Source organism: Aethalodelphis obliquidens, unplaced genomic scaffold, assembly GCF_003676395.1.
Source record: "Aethalodelphis obliquidens isolate GAN/ISIS:26980383/991018 unplaced genomic scaffold, ASM367639v1 scaffold19, whole genome shotgun sequence".
NCBI classification, from domain to species: Eukaryota; Metazoa; Chordata; class Mammalia; order Artiodactyla; family Delphinidae; genus Aethalodelphis; species Aethalodelphis obliquidens.
The window spans coordinates 22,441,463-22,457,673 of record NW_020837963.1 but is presented as its reverse complement, the minus strand read 5'-3'; the positions used below and the strand labels follow the sequence as shown (position 1 = coordinate 22,457,673).

General features: G+C 37.3%; 1 protein-coding gene across 11 annotated transcripts in view; it reads left to right on the top strand.

Annotated features, from left to right (window-relative positions):
- RTTN (rotatin) overlaps nucleotides 1–16,211 on the top strand; it is a 137,855-nt gene that overhangs the window by 91,527 nt on the left and 30,117 nt on the right. For 10 of the 11 annotated variants that reach the window (XM_027118736.1, XM_027118739.1, XM_027118737.1 and 7 more), the window contains 5 exons: nucleotides 2,610–2,703; nucleotides 6,883–7,075; nucleotides 8,661–8,751; nucleotides 11,901–12,054; nucleotides 15,027–15,164. In XM_027118736.1, the coding sequence (XP_026974537.1) occupies nucleotides 2,610–2,703; nucleotides 6,883–7,075; nucleotides 8,661–8,751; nucleotides 11,901–12,054; nucleotides 15,027–15,164 (670 nt within the window). The remainder of the gene's footprint in view (nucleotides 1–2,609; nucleotides 2,704–6,882; nucleotides 7,076–8,660; nucleotides 8,752–11,900; nucleotides 12,055–15,026; nucleotides 15,165–16,211) is intronic. The other variant, XM_027118745.1, reaches the window with a different exon arrangement.

Below are 16,211 nucleotides of genomic sequence, written 5' to 3'. Positions count from 1 at the left end.
ATTGTGTTTGGCTCTAGAGCCCAGGTCGTTGGCCATGATGTTTTGCTCCTTCACTACAGAGCGAGATGTGATCAGTCCCGAAATAGATGTTACAGTCAGGGTGCAGTGAGCTTAGATTAGAAGGAATGATGAAATAGGCAGTGATTTTGTGTAAGAAGTGGCCATTGAAATGGGCTTTAAAGGATCAATCCCTTTTTTGTATTATGTACACATTTGCAAGGAACTAAAAAGATACTCAAATATGTCTTAGAATTCAGTACCCACTTATGAGGTTTGAAAGTCTACTTGAGAACATAAAGCATAAATAGGAAATAGCTGAATGCCAAGCTGTGTGGTACTGAATGCCTTAGATATTCAGAAGATGCAAGATGGGGTTGTTTTGAGGGTGGGAAGAAGGCTGAAGTTTGATTGCTGATGTAACCAGGTGGGGTTAGCCAGGAGAGCCGAGTCCGGAGATAAGAGATAACAGCTGTAAAGATATAAAACATTTCAGCAAAGTAAAATGTCATGAAGCATTACAAAGGACATTAGAGAAAGATGAATTGACGTTTATTTGATGGTAGTTAAAAGTTTTATAGAACAGGATGACAATACATTTATGTATTGATGTGTATTATTAAATATAATCAAATGAGTGTCCATTGAAGATAATTTTCAAGCAAGCAGGATTTGAGCATAGTAGTAGAGCAAGTCAGCTTAATACTTTTTTACCTTTATTTATTAAAATAGTAATATGTTAATATAGAAAATTTTAAAAATATAGATAGGCTAGTAGAAATATAAATCACCCCTAATCAATTTTTAAAACACAGTATATTGCTATAGAAAGAAGTTCTTGTGTTTTCTCAGCCATATGGGGTAAGTTATAATGCAACCATTAGATGCCTTCTAAAACCAAATTTTCAAACTTTGTGTGTCGCTTCCTTGGACTATACAGAGGACAATCATGGTGTTTATTAATGCCTGACCTTGGTCACGAATGGCAGCTTAGCGTTCTAATGAGCCAGGTATTTAGCGGCCCTCAGAAGCTTTCTTTTCCTGCAGTGAATGCTACCTCTGTTTTCATCAGTAGTGGGGACTGCTTGAGTGTTTGCCAACTGAAAGGATGTTCAGTGAAAAGATAAAGGATTCCGGCATCCTTGTCCTCTTAAATTTTCTTGTGTATCCGAGGGAGCTTGTGGCAGGAGCCAGGCTCGTTCATCAGCTCCTGCACGGTTGTGATGTCAGTCTCCGTGTGTGCTTGTTGCTTCACATGCTAAAAGTTATCTGGATGTCTATTGACAGGAACTGTTTTTTTTTTTTTTAAAACACATCTCTTATAACCAATTGTAGGTAAATATAATTTTTAAAATGTCTTTAGGTTTTTTTCCCTGTTATGTAGATCTAATGTTATATCAAATAAGGCATTTTATACATGCTTATTTATGAGTGATTTATTTAGACTGAGATTTATCCAGCCTTCATTTTTAGATGACTTCATGTGCTTAGCTTACTTTTTTGGCTACAGCTTCTGTCACTTATTTCTTATTACTGTAATGTCATATTTGAAGTGGTGAGAGGCGATTGAGGTCCTAAGTTGAAAGAGGGATTTTTAAAAACTATGTATTAATTTCGTGTGCCATTTTCTTCAAATTTATATTCTCTTTACTATCAGAAACTGCAAATGAAAATAACCTTGGGTTTTGTTTTCATCCTGTTATATCAAGTCTAAGGTACCTACTTTAAGCGTTAGAATAGATATGTAATCAATATGCAAATATCGTGAGCTGTACAGTATCTGGGTTTGTGGTAGGGTTGATTCATAAGTTCTGTTGACAGCTTACCTGTGTACATGCACGGGCCTGGAGCTTATCCAAGTATGGAAAGTTCATGCTGTCTCAGAGAAAAGAAAATTGCTGGGAAGATACAGTATTTTCCACATATGAGGTACTTGACATCAATTTGGGCTTTTTCAGTTTTAAGGCTTTTACAGCCTGCTCATTGGTAAACCTGTGTGTGAAATTGTGTTTGTTTTCTACAGAATTTCTGTTATGTTTAATGTTTCCAAAAAATGTATTCTGAAGCACAATGTCAGATATTGCCTAATTTTTAAAAACAGTTCATTTGCGACATGGGGAGAGGTAGAGAACAATCTTTTAATACTTCTGCTGATTCTTTTAGAGGCACTATTACAATTTGTGTGTGCCATTTGAAACTTTAAAAAACCCTTTTATTATGAATTAAGAAGTGCAAAATATCTCAAAGGACACAACGAATTATAAAGTAGTTTTTTTTTTTAGCCTTTCAACATTTGAGCGTAAGTGGGAAGAGGCTTTATCAGGACCTTAAACTCTAGATGGGCTTCAGATCAAAACTGTGCTCCTTTGAGTTACTGATTTGTATAAACTGTAACAGGTCCTATAAGAAGAAGTAGAAAATGCCATTCAAAACACTGTTTTAACTCTCGAGATACGGAGTATTTTCCAGTTATGCGAACTAGTGTACTTTTGTAATATACCTTTTTGTTCAAGGATATCTTGTATATATATTGCTCGTGTTTCATTTTCCAATTAGTAGTGTTAACGAGTGACTGTTCTGAGTATAGAATGATTTTCTTTACTGATCCCCAGGTGGCAGCTTCGTCGGCAAGTGCTGAATTTCAGCCGGTAGTGCCCTGCACGGCGCCTCTCCCTGAAGCCTCACATGACCAGTTTGTGGCTCAAGGTATCCTTTTAGGAAGACATTCTACTTTCAAAAATAAAAATGATAAGTTGGTCCAGGCAGATATGTTGAAAGTAAATGTTTAGATAAGAACCAAATTAAATAAGTCACAGAACAAACTGTCTATATAAGAACAAAACGAAATATCACAGAACATGATAGAATAAATATATCAGAAATTAACAAAACAAATACTCTTAACTAATAAATGGGAATTTGGCCATCAAATAAACAGTCTGATTGCCATATCGTTTCCTATTAGGTAAGAATAGATATTTGGTGTTTGAATTGAGGAACTAATGAATATTAATTAGCTTCATTTTTTTCCCCTTTTGGGAAAACACGTCAATTTACCACAGTAATCCACTTGAAAGTGACGAGAATGGGGTCATAAGTATTTTGCAAAGCCTGTGCTTTCATTTGAAAGCACACAAAGTGTTTTGAGTCGTTATTTTGTTAGAAATGTGTGATGAGTAGCCTAGGATTTATTTTTATTAATGACAATATATCGATTTTACTCTTTGTGTTAGGCACTGCCTCCAACTCTATTATGCTTTACGCTTTATATATTTATATAGATTACAACCTAACTTTTGTTTCTTCTAAGTCGGTAGATAGACCTTTATTCAGTAGCATTAAATTCCTAACCTATATGGAATATACTACCTAAAAAGAAGGTAATTTTAAACACTGAAATATAAGCATGTGCAGAGAAAATGCTTTCTAAAACTTCAGAGATACTTGCTTAAGGAAGACTTTACTCTGCATTTTCATTACAGTGTTTGTTCCATAACTTCCTAAACAATGTCTCATTTTGGTTTTTAGTAATTTATGTTAACAATATACAAAAGAGTTTAATTATAGAAAGTACTCATTTGGTCCTCTTAAGAACAAAAGGAGCAAACTCAGGTTGTTTTAAGTGGCTAAGGACACAGAGCATGAAATGAAATTTGATAATGAGTTTCATGAATATTTATTTCTAAGAGTGTGTTACGTTACTATTTTTAAAACAGCTTTATTGAGATATAATTCACATTCATACAGTTCACCCATTTTAAGTGTACAACTCATTGTTTTTTAATATATTCACAGAGTTGTGCAATCATTACCACAGTCAGTTTTAGAACATTTTCATCACCCCGAAAAGAAACCTTGTTCCCATGAGCAATCACTCCTGATCTCCCCCATTCTCCCCAGCCTGAGGCAATCACTAATCTACTTTCCCTCTTTATAGATTTGCCTGTTTTGGAATTTCATAAAAATGGAATCATCCGATATGTGTTCTTTTGTGTCTGGCTTCTTTCACTCAGCATAATATTTTTAAGGTTCATCCGTGTCGTAGTCTGTATCAGTGATTCATGTTTTATTACTGAATGATATTCTACCATGTGGATATACTATATGGATATATATGGATATACTGCATTTCATTTACCCATTCATCAGTTGATGGACATTTGGATTTTTTCCACTTTTTGGCTTTTATGAATAATAATGCTACAAACAGTCATACAGGTTTTTATGTGAACATACAGTTGTGCGGTTTTTGTTTGTTTTTTGATTTCATTATTCTTGACTTGGATTTATTTTACTTTCAAGGATTGTGCTTAGAATATATGTTCATGCACAGTTTTTTTTTTTTTTTGCGGTACGCGGGCCTCTCACTGCTATGGCCTCTCACTGCTATGGCCTCTCCCGTTGCGGAGCACAGGCTCCAGACGCGCAGGCTCAGCGGCCATGGCTCACGGGCCCAGCCGTTCTGCGGCACGTGGGATCTTCCCGGACCGGGGCACGAACCCGTGTCCCCTGCATCGGCAGGTGGACTCTCAACCACTGCGCCACCAGGGAAGCCCCCCATGCACAGTTTTACTGTTTGCCAATTACTTCAGTGTATGTATTTGACAAAAAAGTATTTTACTCCTTTTTGTTGAATCTGCCAACGAATCTTTGAATAGTACTGGAAAGCATTAAATATCTTTTGTCAGTGAGCCTTAAGACTAAAGCAATTTTGTTGTTACATATCTTTCTAAATTCCGTCTCTTTAAAATAGTGTTAAGATAAAATTTTTTTAGTGATAATGAGATTATAGTTCCCTCAGCTGGAATTCTCAGTGAAGGATTTCTCCATGAAGCTGGTTAGTCCTTTTATTTCTTGTTCTGTTAATTCTTGATTAACCAGGGAATTACTGTGCCCCAAAGTGGTTTAGAGCAGGATGACAAGAACTTTCCCTATCATGTACATCAGGGCCACTTTAGATGTCCAACTTCTCATTCCTAAGTTTAGTTTCTAACTTTTGTAAAAGAAAAATCCTTTTATCTTTTAAGAAAGGCTTTAACAGAGTCTCATGATCTATAAGCGTACATTTGATCTACAAAGTTGTAAAGAATCATTACAAAATAAAAATGTTAGTATATTTGAGTATTACAAATATAAATAACTGAGATAGTTCTCTCCAGATAAAATACTAAATTTTTTTAATACATTGAATGATTTTGAATTTCTTAAATGTTAAGCCCCTCCTATTTTATTGGTATTCTTTTCTTCTGTATGCTGCCCTAGAAGTCCTGAAGACGTGTAGTACATCTTCTGTGAATATATAAAATTTTCCCTTAAAAGCAGTTGAACTATTTCTGTGGAGTTCCCTAAATTTCATTTTCCCAGTTTAGTTTAAAATATCAAATCTGTCTTGAGAGTAAATAGTTCCAAAGTGCCTCCTCCAAGGAATTAGTTACTTACAAAGGAGAATATTATGACTTTGTAATGGAGAAGCCTAGTAGACACCACCTTAATCCATCAAATGGCCAAAGTTAACACCACCTGTAATGGGCCTAATAGGAATCATGTTTCTCCTGATATAATTTCCTGAAGATATAATGTCCTGAAGATCTAATTATGAGGGAACATCAAACATCAGACACTCTATAAGGGAACTAGCTCGTGTTCTTCACAAAATGTCCGGGTCCTGAAAAACAAAGCAAGACTGAGGAATACTTCTAGTTCAAAACCCAGAGACATGAGAACTAAAGGAAAAGCAGATCTCAAATTGGATCCAAACAAGAAAAAGAACTTTTTCCTTTTGCTGTAAAGGATGTTGGTGGGACAGTGCAAAATTTGGAAAAGGTCTATGGATTAGATAGTACCACTGCATCAATGTTAATTTCCTGGTTTTGATCATTGTACTGTGGTTATAAAAGACAAAGTCCTGTTTTTAGGAAGTTAACTTAGGATTAAAGGGGCATTTGTGTGCAGCTTACAGTTCATAAGAAGGTATGTAGGTAGGTAGATAAAATGTGGTAAAATACTAATATTTAGGGATCTGGGTGAAGGTATATTGGGAATTTTTGTACTCTTGTACTTTTCTGTAAGTTTGATTTATTCAAAATATAATGTTTCTTTAAAAAAGAAATAAGAAACGAAGGTCATGAGGGAATCTTGAGGCAGGTTAAGCTTTCTTGTTAGCAGTACGCTGCTGAGTCTTCTAGGAAAGTTCCCTCATATCTTCAATTCTAAAATCCAGAATCTCTGAAAATGGAAAGTTTTCTCAGAACACAGGTGGCAGTAAAACTTGCCCTTACCTGCATATTTTTGGCTGCAAAATCTGACCAATTCTAGTTTGAGGTTGTATTTGCTTATGTATTCATCCTGCTTGCTGTGATTATGTGTCTGCTACATTGCAGAAATATTTATATCCTTATGGGCTGATGCCCAAGATTCCATTGGAAGTGTTAATTAATATATGGTACGCGTACCTTATTACTTTTCTAAAATGTAAAAATATGTTGAATTCTGAAACACTTCTGACCCCTAGAGTTTCCAAAAAAAGGATTGTGGAGCATCTGTTTGTTCCTCAGTGTCTGAATGCTTGGGACACAAAACCATGCCCTGCCCTTCTTGTCTTGGCTAGTACACTGTCACCCAAGGTAGACACACACACCCTTGTGTACATGCATGTACACACACACACACACACACACGCACGCACTCACACTCACACTCTGGAGGAGTTGGACGTCTGACTCCCTGGCCTCGGGGTTGAGGTGTGTTGAGCAGTTAAGGGAATTTCCCAGCCATCTCTCTTTGGCAATTTTAGGAACTTCCTCTGATTATCAAAACTTGTGAATATTGTACATAACCACAAGGTAAACAAAATGGTGATAATTTTCACACTTATTTCAATAATAGGTCAGCATGAAACTGCATCTCCACGGCTTCCTCATGATTCATCCCTTTCTGCTCCTCTGCCCAGACAGTGTGTTTTTGTCACTCCGCCTCTTCTTTCCGCGATGTGCAGCCTCCTAGACAGCCTCTTGGCAACGACTCCAGGCGACACTGCAAATGCTTTTCGACAAGCTCGTCTCATAGAGCTTCTTTGTAGGTAAGAGATAAATACTCCCAGAGAGGCGTGTAGACTGCAGGTTTTTGCTTTTGCCAGAACTGTCTCGACAGTTTTTATTTTAGATATGTTAAAGCACTTGGATGGGTTTGTTATGTTGACTATTAAGCTTCCCCAGCTCCCCGTCCTGATTTTTTTTAAACTCCGAAGTTCTGAAACCTTATTTGTCCTCTGCCACATTCAAGGAACATGATGCAAGTCTCCTTGGTCATTCAGAATGGAAGAAGGAGTTTTGGGGTTCATCTCCCTAGCAGTCATATCAGAATAATGTCCTTGGTTTGAAAAGTCATTTTTAAAGTTCATTTGGAGTTACTTAGTTATGGGAGCCTGAGAGTTTTATCAGAAAGTAGTCTGATAAAATTTAGGGAAATCATGATTTGGTTCTTTCATTTACCTAATATTAATCAGTGTCTGACATAACTTTTTCTGATTTTCTGATTGGCTATATGGTATAGTTAAAAAGGCCAAGGATATTGAATTCAGTCTGACTTAAGTCCTAATTAGAGTTCATTCTCTCACTAGTGTTGCAGCCTTGGGAAAGTAACTTTAATCTCTGAAGTGTCATTAATAAACACCTAGTTAATGGGGTTACTGTTAGGATTAAAAGTGGTGTTGTCTAGGATACTCTCTTATCTTAAGTGTTCCTTTTCTCCTCACATATGTTTATTCTAGCCAAGTGTACCTACCTCCTGTTCACCACATATTGATTTGCATTTCTCTGTCTCTGCCCTTTGAACATTCACTGTCTGAAATGTCTTCCTCCTCTTTGCCAAATCACAATGCTTTCGCTTTCTTTCTGGGATAAGAACAGTCTAAAAAGAAAGAAGTCTGCCTTGCTTCCCTTCACTCAGTTGTGATTACTCCTTTACTCTGCCCTTATAATAAGCAGCAGGGTGTGAGTTTGTTCTGTTTACATTCATTTGTCATCTTTTCTACTTTGATGCCTACTAGAGTTGAAAAAAGGAAACTGCTAGTTGATTGTCTTTCCTTCTTGAATGTTTCCTGCCTCAAAAAGGGTCAGAATGGGGCTTTAGGAATATTCTTGCTTCTCCAGAGTCAGTTAAGAGTCTGTTGTGACATTGAGGGCACAGAGGTATTAAAGACTCTTTCTTGGCAAAGGCTTATATTTCCATCCTTCTTCTTTATTTCTGATTTAATTTTTTTTTCCTGTTTGTTTTTCATTATTTTATTTTTTACTTTCTAAATCAGAACTTATTTCCTGGCAAATGTTTTTCCTGTTTTAAATAGGGACGTAACCACCAAGGTCTTGCTCTTGTTTCTTTTCCTTCTGAAAGGGCTTTATGATATTTTATTCTGCTTTTAATAAGTTTCATTAGATATTTTTCTTAGAATTCCTTGTTTCCCACATTTATCTGATGAGATCTTTTCCTGTGTTCTGAAATATTGTAGGGTAACTTTTTATAAACAATTATTTCCGTTATTTTATAAAAATCCTTTTTCTTGAATTCTGTTCATGGTTATATCCGAACTATAAATTCTCACGAATTAGTCTTCAGGAATAAGCATACTGATCATCTGAAGGGTGTTCCTTCTCTGTCCTTCACAGCATCGCAGATGCCACCCTCATAGAGACAAGCGTCCAGGAGCTCCAGGCCCTGCTACCCGCGTCACCTCCTGTTGAACGCACTCAGGCTCAGGTAAGCGCCTGCGTCTGCATGTGCGTTCGTTTACCCTTAAATGCCAGAAACGTAAATTCTGCTGATATACTAACCACAGGACAAGGTTGAAAATTTCTCAGGATATACGTGGTATGACGAGGTTATTTGAAATAGGTTACTTAATAGATGGTAGAAAAGAGCAGTGGGATTTGAAGACCTAGATTGTATTCCTGGTTCCATCATTAACCAGCTAGAAATGTTTAATCAAGGGTCTGGGTATCTTTGAGCACAGTATTAAAAAAAGGGGATGTTGTATAGCCCACCCTCCCCTTCTGTGATTTTAGGCTGTCTCTGTCATTTCCACTTAAATTGAAGTTGTGAAATACTTAGTGACTAAATTCTGTGTATATTCAAAACTCAGTCTAATAAGAATAAATTTATGTTTGTTCCTTCACAGATATTTAGTGTAGTTGCTGCTAATAGAAACGTTACTGTAAAATCAGATTTTGTAAGAAGGGCTACACGATTTATTTGGGGTGAGAGGTAATTACAGGTGGACTAGCAGTCTCTGTTGCTGTGTGCTGTGTCCTTTGAGCTTTCTGAATAAGGCAGACCCCCAGGACAAGGTTGGGTAACACTGTGCCTCATCTTCCAAACACTGTCCCATTGCAGTGTTTTCATTTGTGAGTGTGCTTATTTGCATAATAGCCATCGCCTCCATTTTTCTGTCTGTCCATCCAGCAAATCTTTATTAAGGGCCTACTGTGCACCAGGATATTCCCTAAATGAATAAAGCAAAGACCCTTTCCCTCAAGTTGGGAGAGTAGATAGTGAGCAACTACATATGTGCCTGATGATGTCTTAGACGTCGAAGAAGAAAAACTAAAGCAGGGACAGGAAGTGAGGTCGGGGGCGGGGGCAGGGCTTTTCCGCATAGGGTGGTCAGGGAGGGGCTTTCAGACAGTGACGTGTGGCCTGAACTTAGTGAGGAAGCTGGTCCTATGGGACATAGCAGGGCCCCTGAGAGCTGGCCTATTCAAGAAGCAGAAAGCAGTGGCCAGGGCAGGATCTGTGAGGCGGAGATGGGGCTAGAGGGTTCAGGGCTCCATGAAGGAAGGGCCTTCCTGTTTCATGCCATTGTGTCCTGAGTGTCGGGCACAGTGCCCTTCCCATGGCAGTTGCTCATTCAGTCCCTGTGGAATGAATGAATAATAACAGTAACAAACCTTCATGTGTGCTTGTTTGTGTGAATTTATGTAATCCTCACATCAATCACATGAAGTACCATTAGCGGCCCTGTTTTATAAAGGAAGTGACTGGAGCCCAGAGATGAGTAACTTGCCCAGGGTCACTCACACAGTAACGGGCAGAGCCAAGATTCCAGCCCACGCAGGCTGGTTCTAGAAGCCACGCTCTTACTGTTGCACTCCCTGGCCTTATGTAGACTGAATGTCCTTGCCTTTTTGTCCTTATAGAAGATCATTGATTCCAGAAAAACTTTGGAGCATATGCTTTGCCACATTGTGTTGTAGGTGCTAGTGACGCATCTGTGAACAAAGCAGACACATACCCCTGCCCACATGAAGTCTGTGTCCTCGGTACAGGAGACAGACAGTAAACAGTAAATAAAATTTAACTTTTATCGGATGGTGACGATGGTGTGGAAAAAATAAATGAGGACGGGTAAAGGGGAGACAGGTTGATGTTTTCCTTGTGTGGTGGTCAGAGAAGGCCTCCTGGAGGTGAGATGTGAGCAGATGCCTCGGAGGTAAGGAAACAGGCCGTGGGTTGAGGGCAGAGTGTGTGGGCAGGACTCTGCACGGCGAGCCTGCAGGCAGCCAAGGTATGAGGGTTCTGAAGCATGGGGTCAGTTGGTTGGTCTATTTATTTGAAGAAGGAGTTTCAAACATAAAAAAAGAGTTACTTTGTGAACTACCATATTAATAGCTGATTACATCTTCAGTATGGTAATTTACAAAAGAATCTTTGACAGCTCAGTTGTTCTCTCTCTAATGCTTCCTCACCTCCCATGGTTTATCTATTTATGGTTACACCATACCTGGAGAGGGCAGACTCGCTGTAACTTCAGTAGTGTAGTCTATGAAGGGATCAAAAAATACTTCACAGCAATAAGGAAATTAAATTTCACAAACTGCTTGCATTCTACCCAACAGGAAAAGCATAGCACCACCTATACTTTTATGTAAAATATATCTGCAGATTAGATAAAGGGAGTACCTTTCATCAAGAGCAGTAGGACAGAAGAACTATTTGGAAATAGTCTGAGGCCATTTACCATAGAGGCACTATGCCTCCACAAACGCCCAATGGTCCCTGCTCTCACAACAGCAGCCGAATAAGGTGGGAGGAAAAACTGTGAGTGTGTGTGTGTGTGTGTGCGCACACGTGTGTACAGAAAGAGACAGAGGCTTCAGAATATCTCTGTAAAGTTCATTTATATGGGCTGTCTCATTGCTTGGGGATAGTGGACAAATGAGTCCTCGCAGTTTATTCTTAAATTATTACATATCCAGAGAATTTTTTTTAAAGTACTTTTGCCAGTTAATACTTCTTATGGTATTAGTATGTATCAAGCAACATTCCAGAGATGTTTTTATTGGTAATTTGGGGGAAGATTTAATTTTTCTTTTGTAACTAAGAATAGTATTTTTATGCTGAAGGATACTTGAGGCCAAACATTGGACATGTTTGCATTTTATTTGTAGCAATAACTAGGCTATTAAGCTGGCTTTTCCCACCCCTCAGTTGTACACTTTAAAGAGTATTTTATAATCTTTCTTTACAAAATTGTAGATTTTATGATTTTGGACTGCCATTTTTGCTTCTTCCAGAGTATTGATTCTACAATTTAGCTACTTGAAAAATATGAAGACTTTCTTTCTCTAAATAGAATTCAGAATTTGGTTTTGGAAATATTGCTTTGTTTGGTATTATTATAATTGACGGTGTTAATGTGGCCATTAATGACAAGCTTATGAGAAAAATAATGCTTTCTGTGTATTCATTTTAGTCTTTAAAAATTATGGTGAATATTTTATTACTTTTTTATTAACTTATGTTACAAAGAAGTGACTTCTTGTAATGCATAGAGAACTAAAATACTTTATCACTGAGATGGGCTTTTCATATGACATGCTTTGTCTTACTTTATATCCTTTTTCGAATAGGTATCCTTTCTCCTAGAATACCTGTCCTCTTTGTCCAGGCTTCTTCAGTCATGTTTATTGGTAGATCCTGACCTTGTGATTCAGGATGAGCTTCTGAAACCTCTTATCACAAACATCATCAGAGTTCTCACCATATGCACCAAAGATATATCAGGTAAGCTTTATTTTTTTAGTTTAGGATGAAAGTAAATAATACTGAGGAGGAGTATCTTACCTTGCACCAGGTATTCAGATCAAGGTCACATTTTGGGTTGTTCTTTGCCAGTATTTTGGAAGCCTTTTATAATGTGTTTTATAGTTTGGATATTTTAAGTGGTTCCAGGAGACCATTTGAGGCAATTATGTAGTATAATAAAGGACCATTCCCTGTGCTGTCATTTTAAATGAGGGTAAAGTTCTTTATGAAATGTTAGAAAGTGCACTAAGTATTAGATAGTAATTATTCTTATAGTCTATGGCTAAATAACAAGTTTAAGCAAGTCTAGAATACAGTATCAGAAATTTCCTAAGGTCTGGAATTTTTTTTTTATTTTTTTGGCTGTGTTGGGCCTTTGTTGCTGTGCGGGCTTTCTCTAGTTGCAGCGAGCGGGAGCTACTCTTCGTTGAGGTGCGTGGGCTTCGCATCGCAGTGGCTTCTCTTGTTGCGGAGCACGGGCTCTGGGCCTGTAGGCTTCAGTAGTTGCAGCACGTGGGCTCAGTAGTTGTGGTGCGTGGGCCCTAGAGCATGCGGGCTTCAGTAGTTGTGGTGCGTGGGCTCAGTAGTTGCGGCATGCAGGCTCTAGGGCACACGGGCTTCAGTAGTTGTGGCACACGGGCTCGGTAGTTATGGCTCATGGGCTCTAGAGCACAGGCTCAGTAGTTGTGGCACACGGGCTTAGTTGCTCCACGGCATGTGGGATCTTCCCAGACCAGGGCTCGAACCCATGTCCCCTGCATTAGCAGGCGGATTCTTAACCACTGCACCACAAGGGAAGTCCTGGAATTCTTAAAAAACATACTTTGATGAAACGTTGAACATAGAGCTTAGTAGTGGAGAAAATTAATAAGGTTCGTTGTCAAAATTAAGATATGATAATTGTCTAAAATAGTTTATAATGAAGTAATAGATCATGTGATAATTCTCTTTGCCCATCAGTTCATTCTTATTTAGTCCTTTGAATTTATGGATTTGCAGGGTTTAGGTCTCGTAAGTGAAGTGGTTTATGATGCCCAGCAAAGCTGGTCCTCAGTGTCTCATCAGTACTAAGTTATCCCAGTGCTAGAGCAGCAGTAATTACTTACATGGAAATTTTACAAGTGACAGTGATGTCCTGACTAAGCTAATTAGGTTACACCATGCGTTCTCTACAAGGGTGATGTCTCCCTACAAGGAGCAAAAAGTGATTCTTGAGGGAAAGGGATGGGGGAGAAAAATCTTAGCTGTTAGAGTGGCTTGTGGCCCTCAAAAGCTCAACTCTACTCAATAAAATCTTATTCCTTAGTATTTAGTTTCTCTTGTTAGGTATCAGTTGAGAAGCTTTGACGTTGAGCTCATGGAACATGTGTGAGAAATATGCAAGATCAGTGCTAAAAAGCCGGTGCGAGCATGGCTGTGACTGGAGTGCTTTTGATCTAATGCTTGATCCCAAAGTCACATGACAAGAGGTGGCCTGCATGTTTTGGCTGCCACCAGCTGCCTTGTGGATGTTTTATTGATTTCCTTGCTTTGATTTGGGGCTTTGAAAATGAAATAAAAATGGTATATATTTTAATATCGAAGTATATGAAAGTTATTTAACCTGTAATTAATTACACCAAGTGCTGAAAAGAAAAAATGTCAGTAATATCTGAATGTATATTTAGCAGGTGGTTAAGTTAAAAGTTATTTTCTCATATCTTTCAAACATTAAACATTAAAATAATTAATTTTTAAGAAATTAAATTTTTTTCTGGAAAAATAACAGTTTTGAATGATTTTTATAAAACATAGATTATACTTCTGGTATATATTTGTATGATTTGATGATTTTCATATATAATTTTATATATCTTAATTTATATGTGTAAATAAATTACATTAAAATTATTCAGCAAGCACAGTTATAAAGTTAAATGTGAATAGCTTTTTAGTTTTTAATTTAACTTTCAACTTAAATATTTTATTTGACCATCTTAAGCCTGTATTAAATAAAGCTAGCAAGCTTTATATTTACTCTTTTTATGTGTAAAGTACAAATATATAGATATTACATAAACAGATATATGGTATCTGTGAAGTTAATATTTCATGGGGGTTGTGATAAGGTGACATATGATTAAAAAGACTTCTATTTATAGAGCTGATAATGACAAAAAGGTTGAGAAACACCAAAGGTTGCTACAATCCAAACTCCCTGGAAGATGCTTTTTCCCAGTGCCTCATGGGTGCTGAAGAACACTGAGCGGGGAGCCTTCAGTTCCTTGTAATGAGTTTGACACAGTTGGCAGATAACTGCTGGTGGTGTGGCCACAGATGACTGTCCTAAGGTAGCTACTGCCCTCCAGCTCCCATTTGCCTAGTAGAGAGAAGGGAAAAGCTGTTTTTTCCTCTAGAAGGTTAATTGCTGCACCCTTAGCCATACATAGGCAAAGCTGCAGAATCCTCTTTTGTATCACAGTTTTCCTTTTGGGGAAATACTCTTTTCTGTTCTTCAAAGAAGTTTCCTTTCTTTACTGCTGTGACCTTGGCCATTATGTTTTCCCCTTTCACCCCTACACAAAGCTGCTAGAGGGGATAAAGAAAACAGGAGAAGCTTCACTTTTATAGAAGTAGCACAAGCAATGACATGTTTTTATGATGTGCCCAATATGTAGTTCTGAGGCTATGGCTTAATATTCAATTTGCCAGTTTCTGCTTATTGTTGAATATGCTTTAATAAGAGGAGGATGTGTGAGTGTGTATTCATTTATCTGTAGGAGGGTGGGTGGAAGAGAGATCTTTAAAAAGCAATGAAAAGGAGAAATTAATTGGAATAAATTTTGGATCATGCTGAATTACATTTGCCTTCATTTGATGAATACATACCTCTTATTTTATGTGTAATGAAGTGTCGGTGAGGTTTTTCTTCTTTGTGTTAATAACTTGAAATGTTTTGATTAATTTTATAGATATAGAGTTAATATCGGCTTTTTATCAGACATGGACACATTTATTTAACCTTCTGGCCACACTCCTGAGGAAAGCTGGCCCTGCCTCTTTCCCATCTATTACGATGGGTCTGGCCAGGTACTGGGCGACGATGGTCGGTAAGAAGATGGTCTCGCTGGGTTTGGGGTTGTTCTGCTAATAAAAATTAAGATAATCCCTTATTTCTGATTTTATATATAATTTATATGTATTCTCTAAATTTAAGTAGTTATGGCATGGTATATGAAAGAGGAACAAGGTACTTGCTTTGAGAAATTTGCAATGCTCTTTAGGAACCCAAAAAATGCATTTTAAAAAAAATAAAACGTGTCAAGATACTATAAAAACAAGTAAGAAAAGCCTGTGGCGTTATGAAGATACGTATGATGTGATTATAAAACAATGAGATAGACTTTCTTCTGTTGATGTAGAAACCCACCTCTTTTCTCACACATATGCATTGTGAGTGGGTAAAGCTGCCTATATAATATCCTGCTTACGTGATAACTTAGAAAGTTATAATAAAAATGGTGTCTTGTCTTGAGACATGAGGATTTTCTGATAGCCAAGGGTATACTGTAGTTAATTATTTTTGTAAGATGTTTTCCATATAGTAGTTGCCTACTACAATAAACAAATGATTGTTTTTTATATTACTGCTGTCTTTAATTTTTCATAAAGTCTCTTCTAAATTTTAGCATAGCAAGAGCCTTTTTTTACGTAAATGTATATAAATAACATTTGTTACCTTTTAAAAATAGCCAGTTAAAATGTATTCAAAATTGAGTTCTTTTAAGTTTCCACTAATTCAATTGACTTATTTTTTCACATTTCATTTTATCATTTGGTCATTCTGTAAACTTACATGTATGGTACATTTTGTCACCAGAGTGATAGTTTTGAAGAAAGGTTATGGGGAAGTACATGTTCAGCAAGAAACAGAATTGTTAGTTATTTGGATATAGGAGTTCTGAGTTTACCCTAAGGGGAATAATGTCCATTTAGGGATTATTATTTTGTTAAAAGAAATAAAAATTGAAAGAGGTTGACCAAGTGAGTGATTAATATTTTCCTCTTGTGTCCATGGTGTGGGGCAGGGGGGAAACTACTTTATCATCTGAATTACCAGTAGTACAGAGCAGCATGCTTTATGGCACTCATATGGG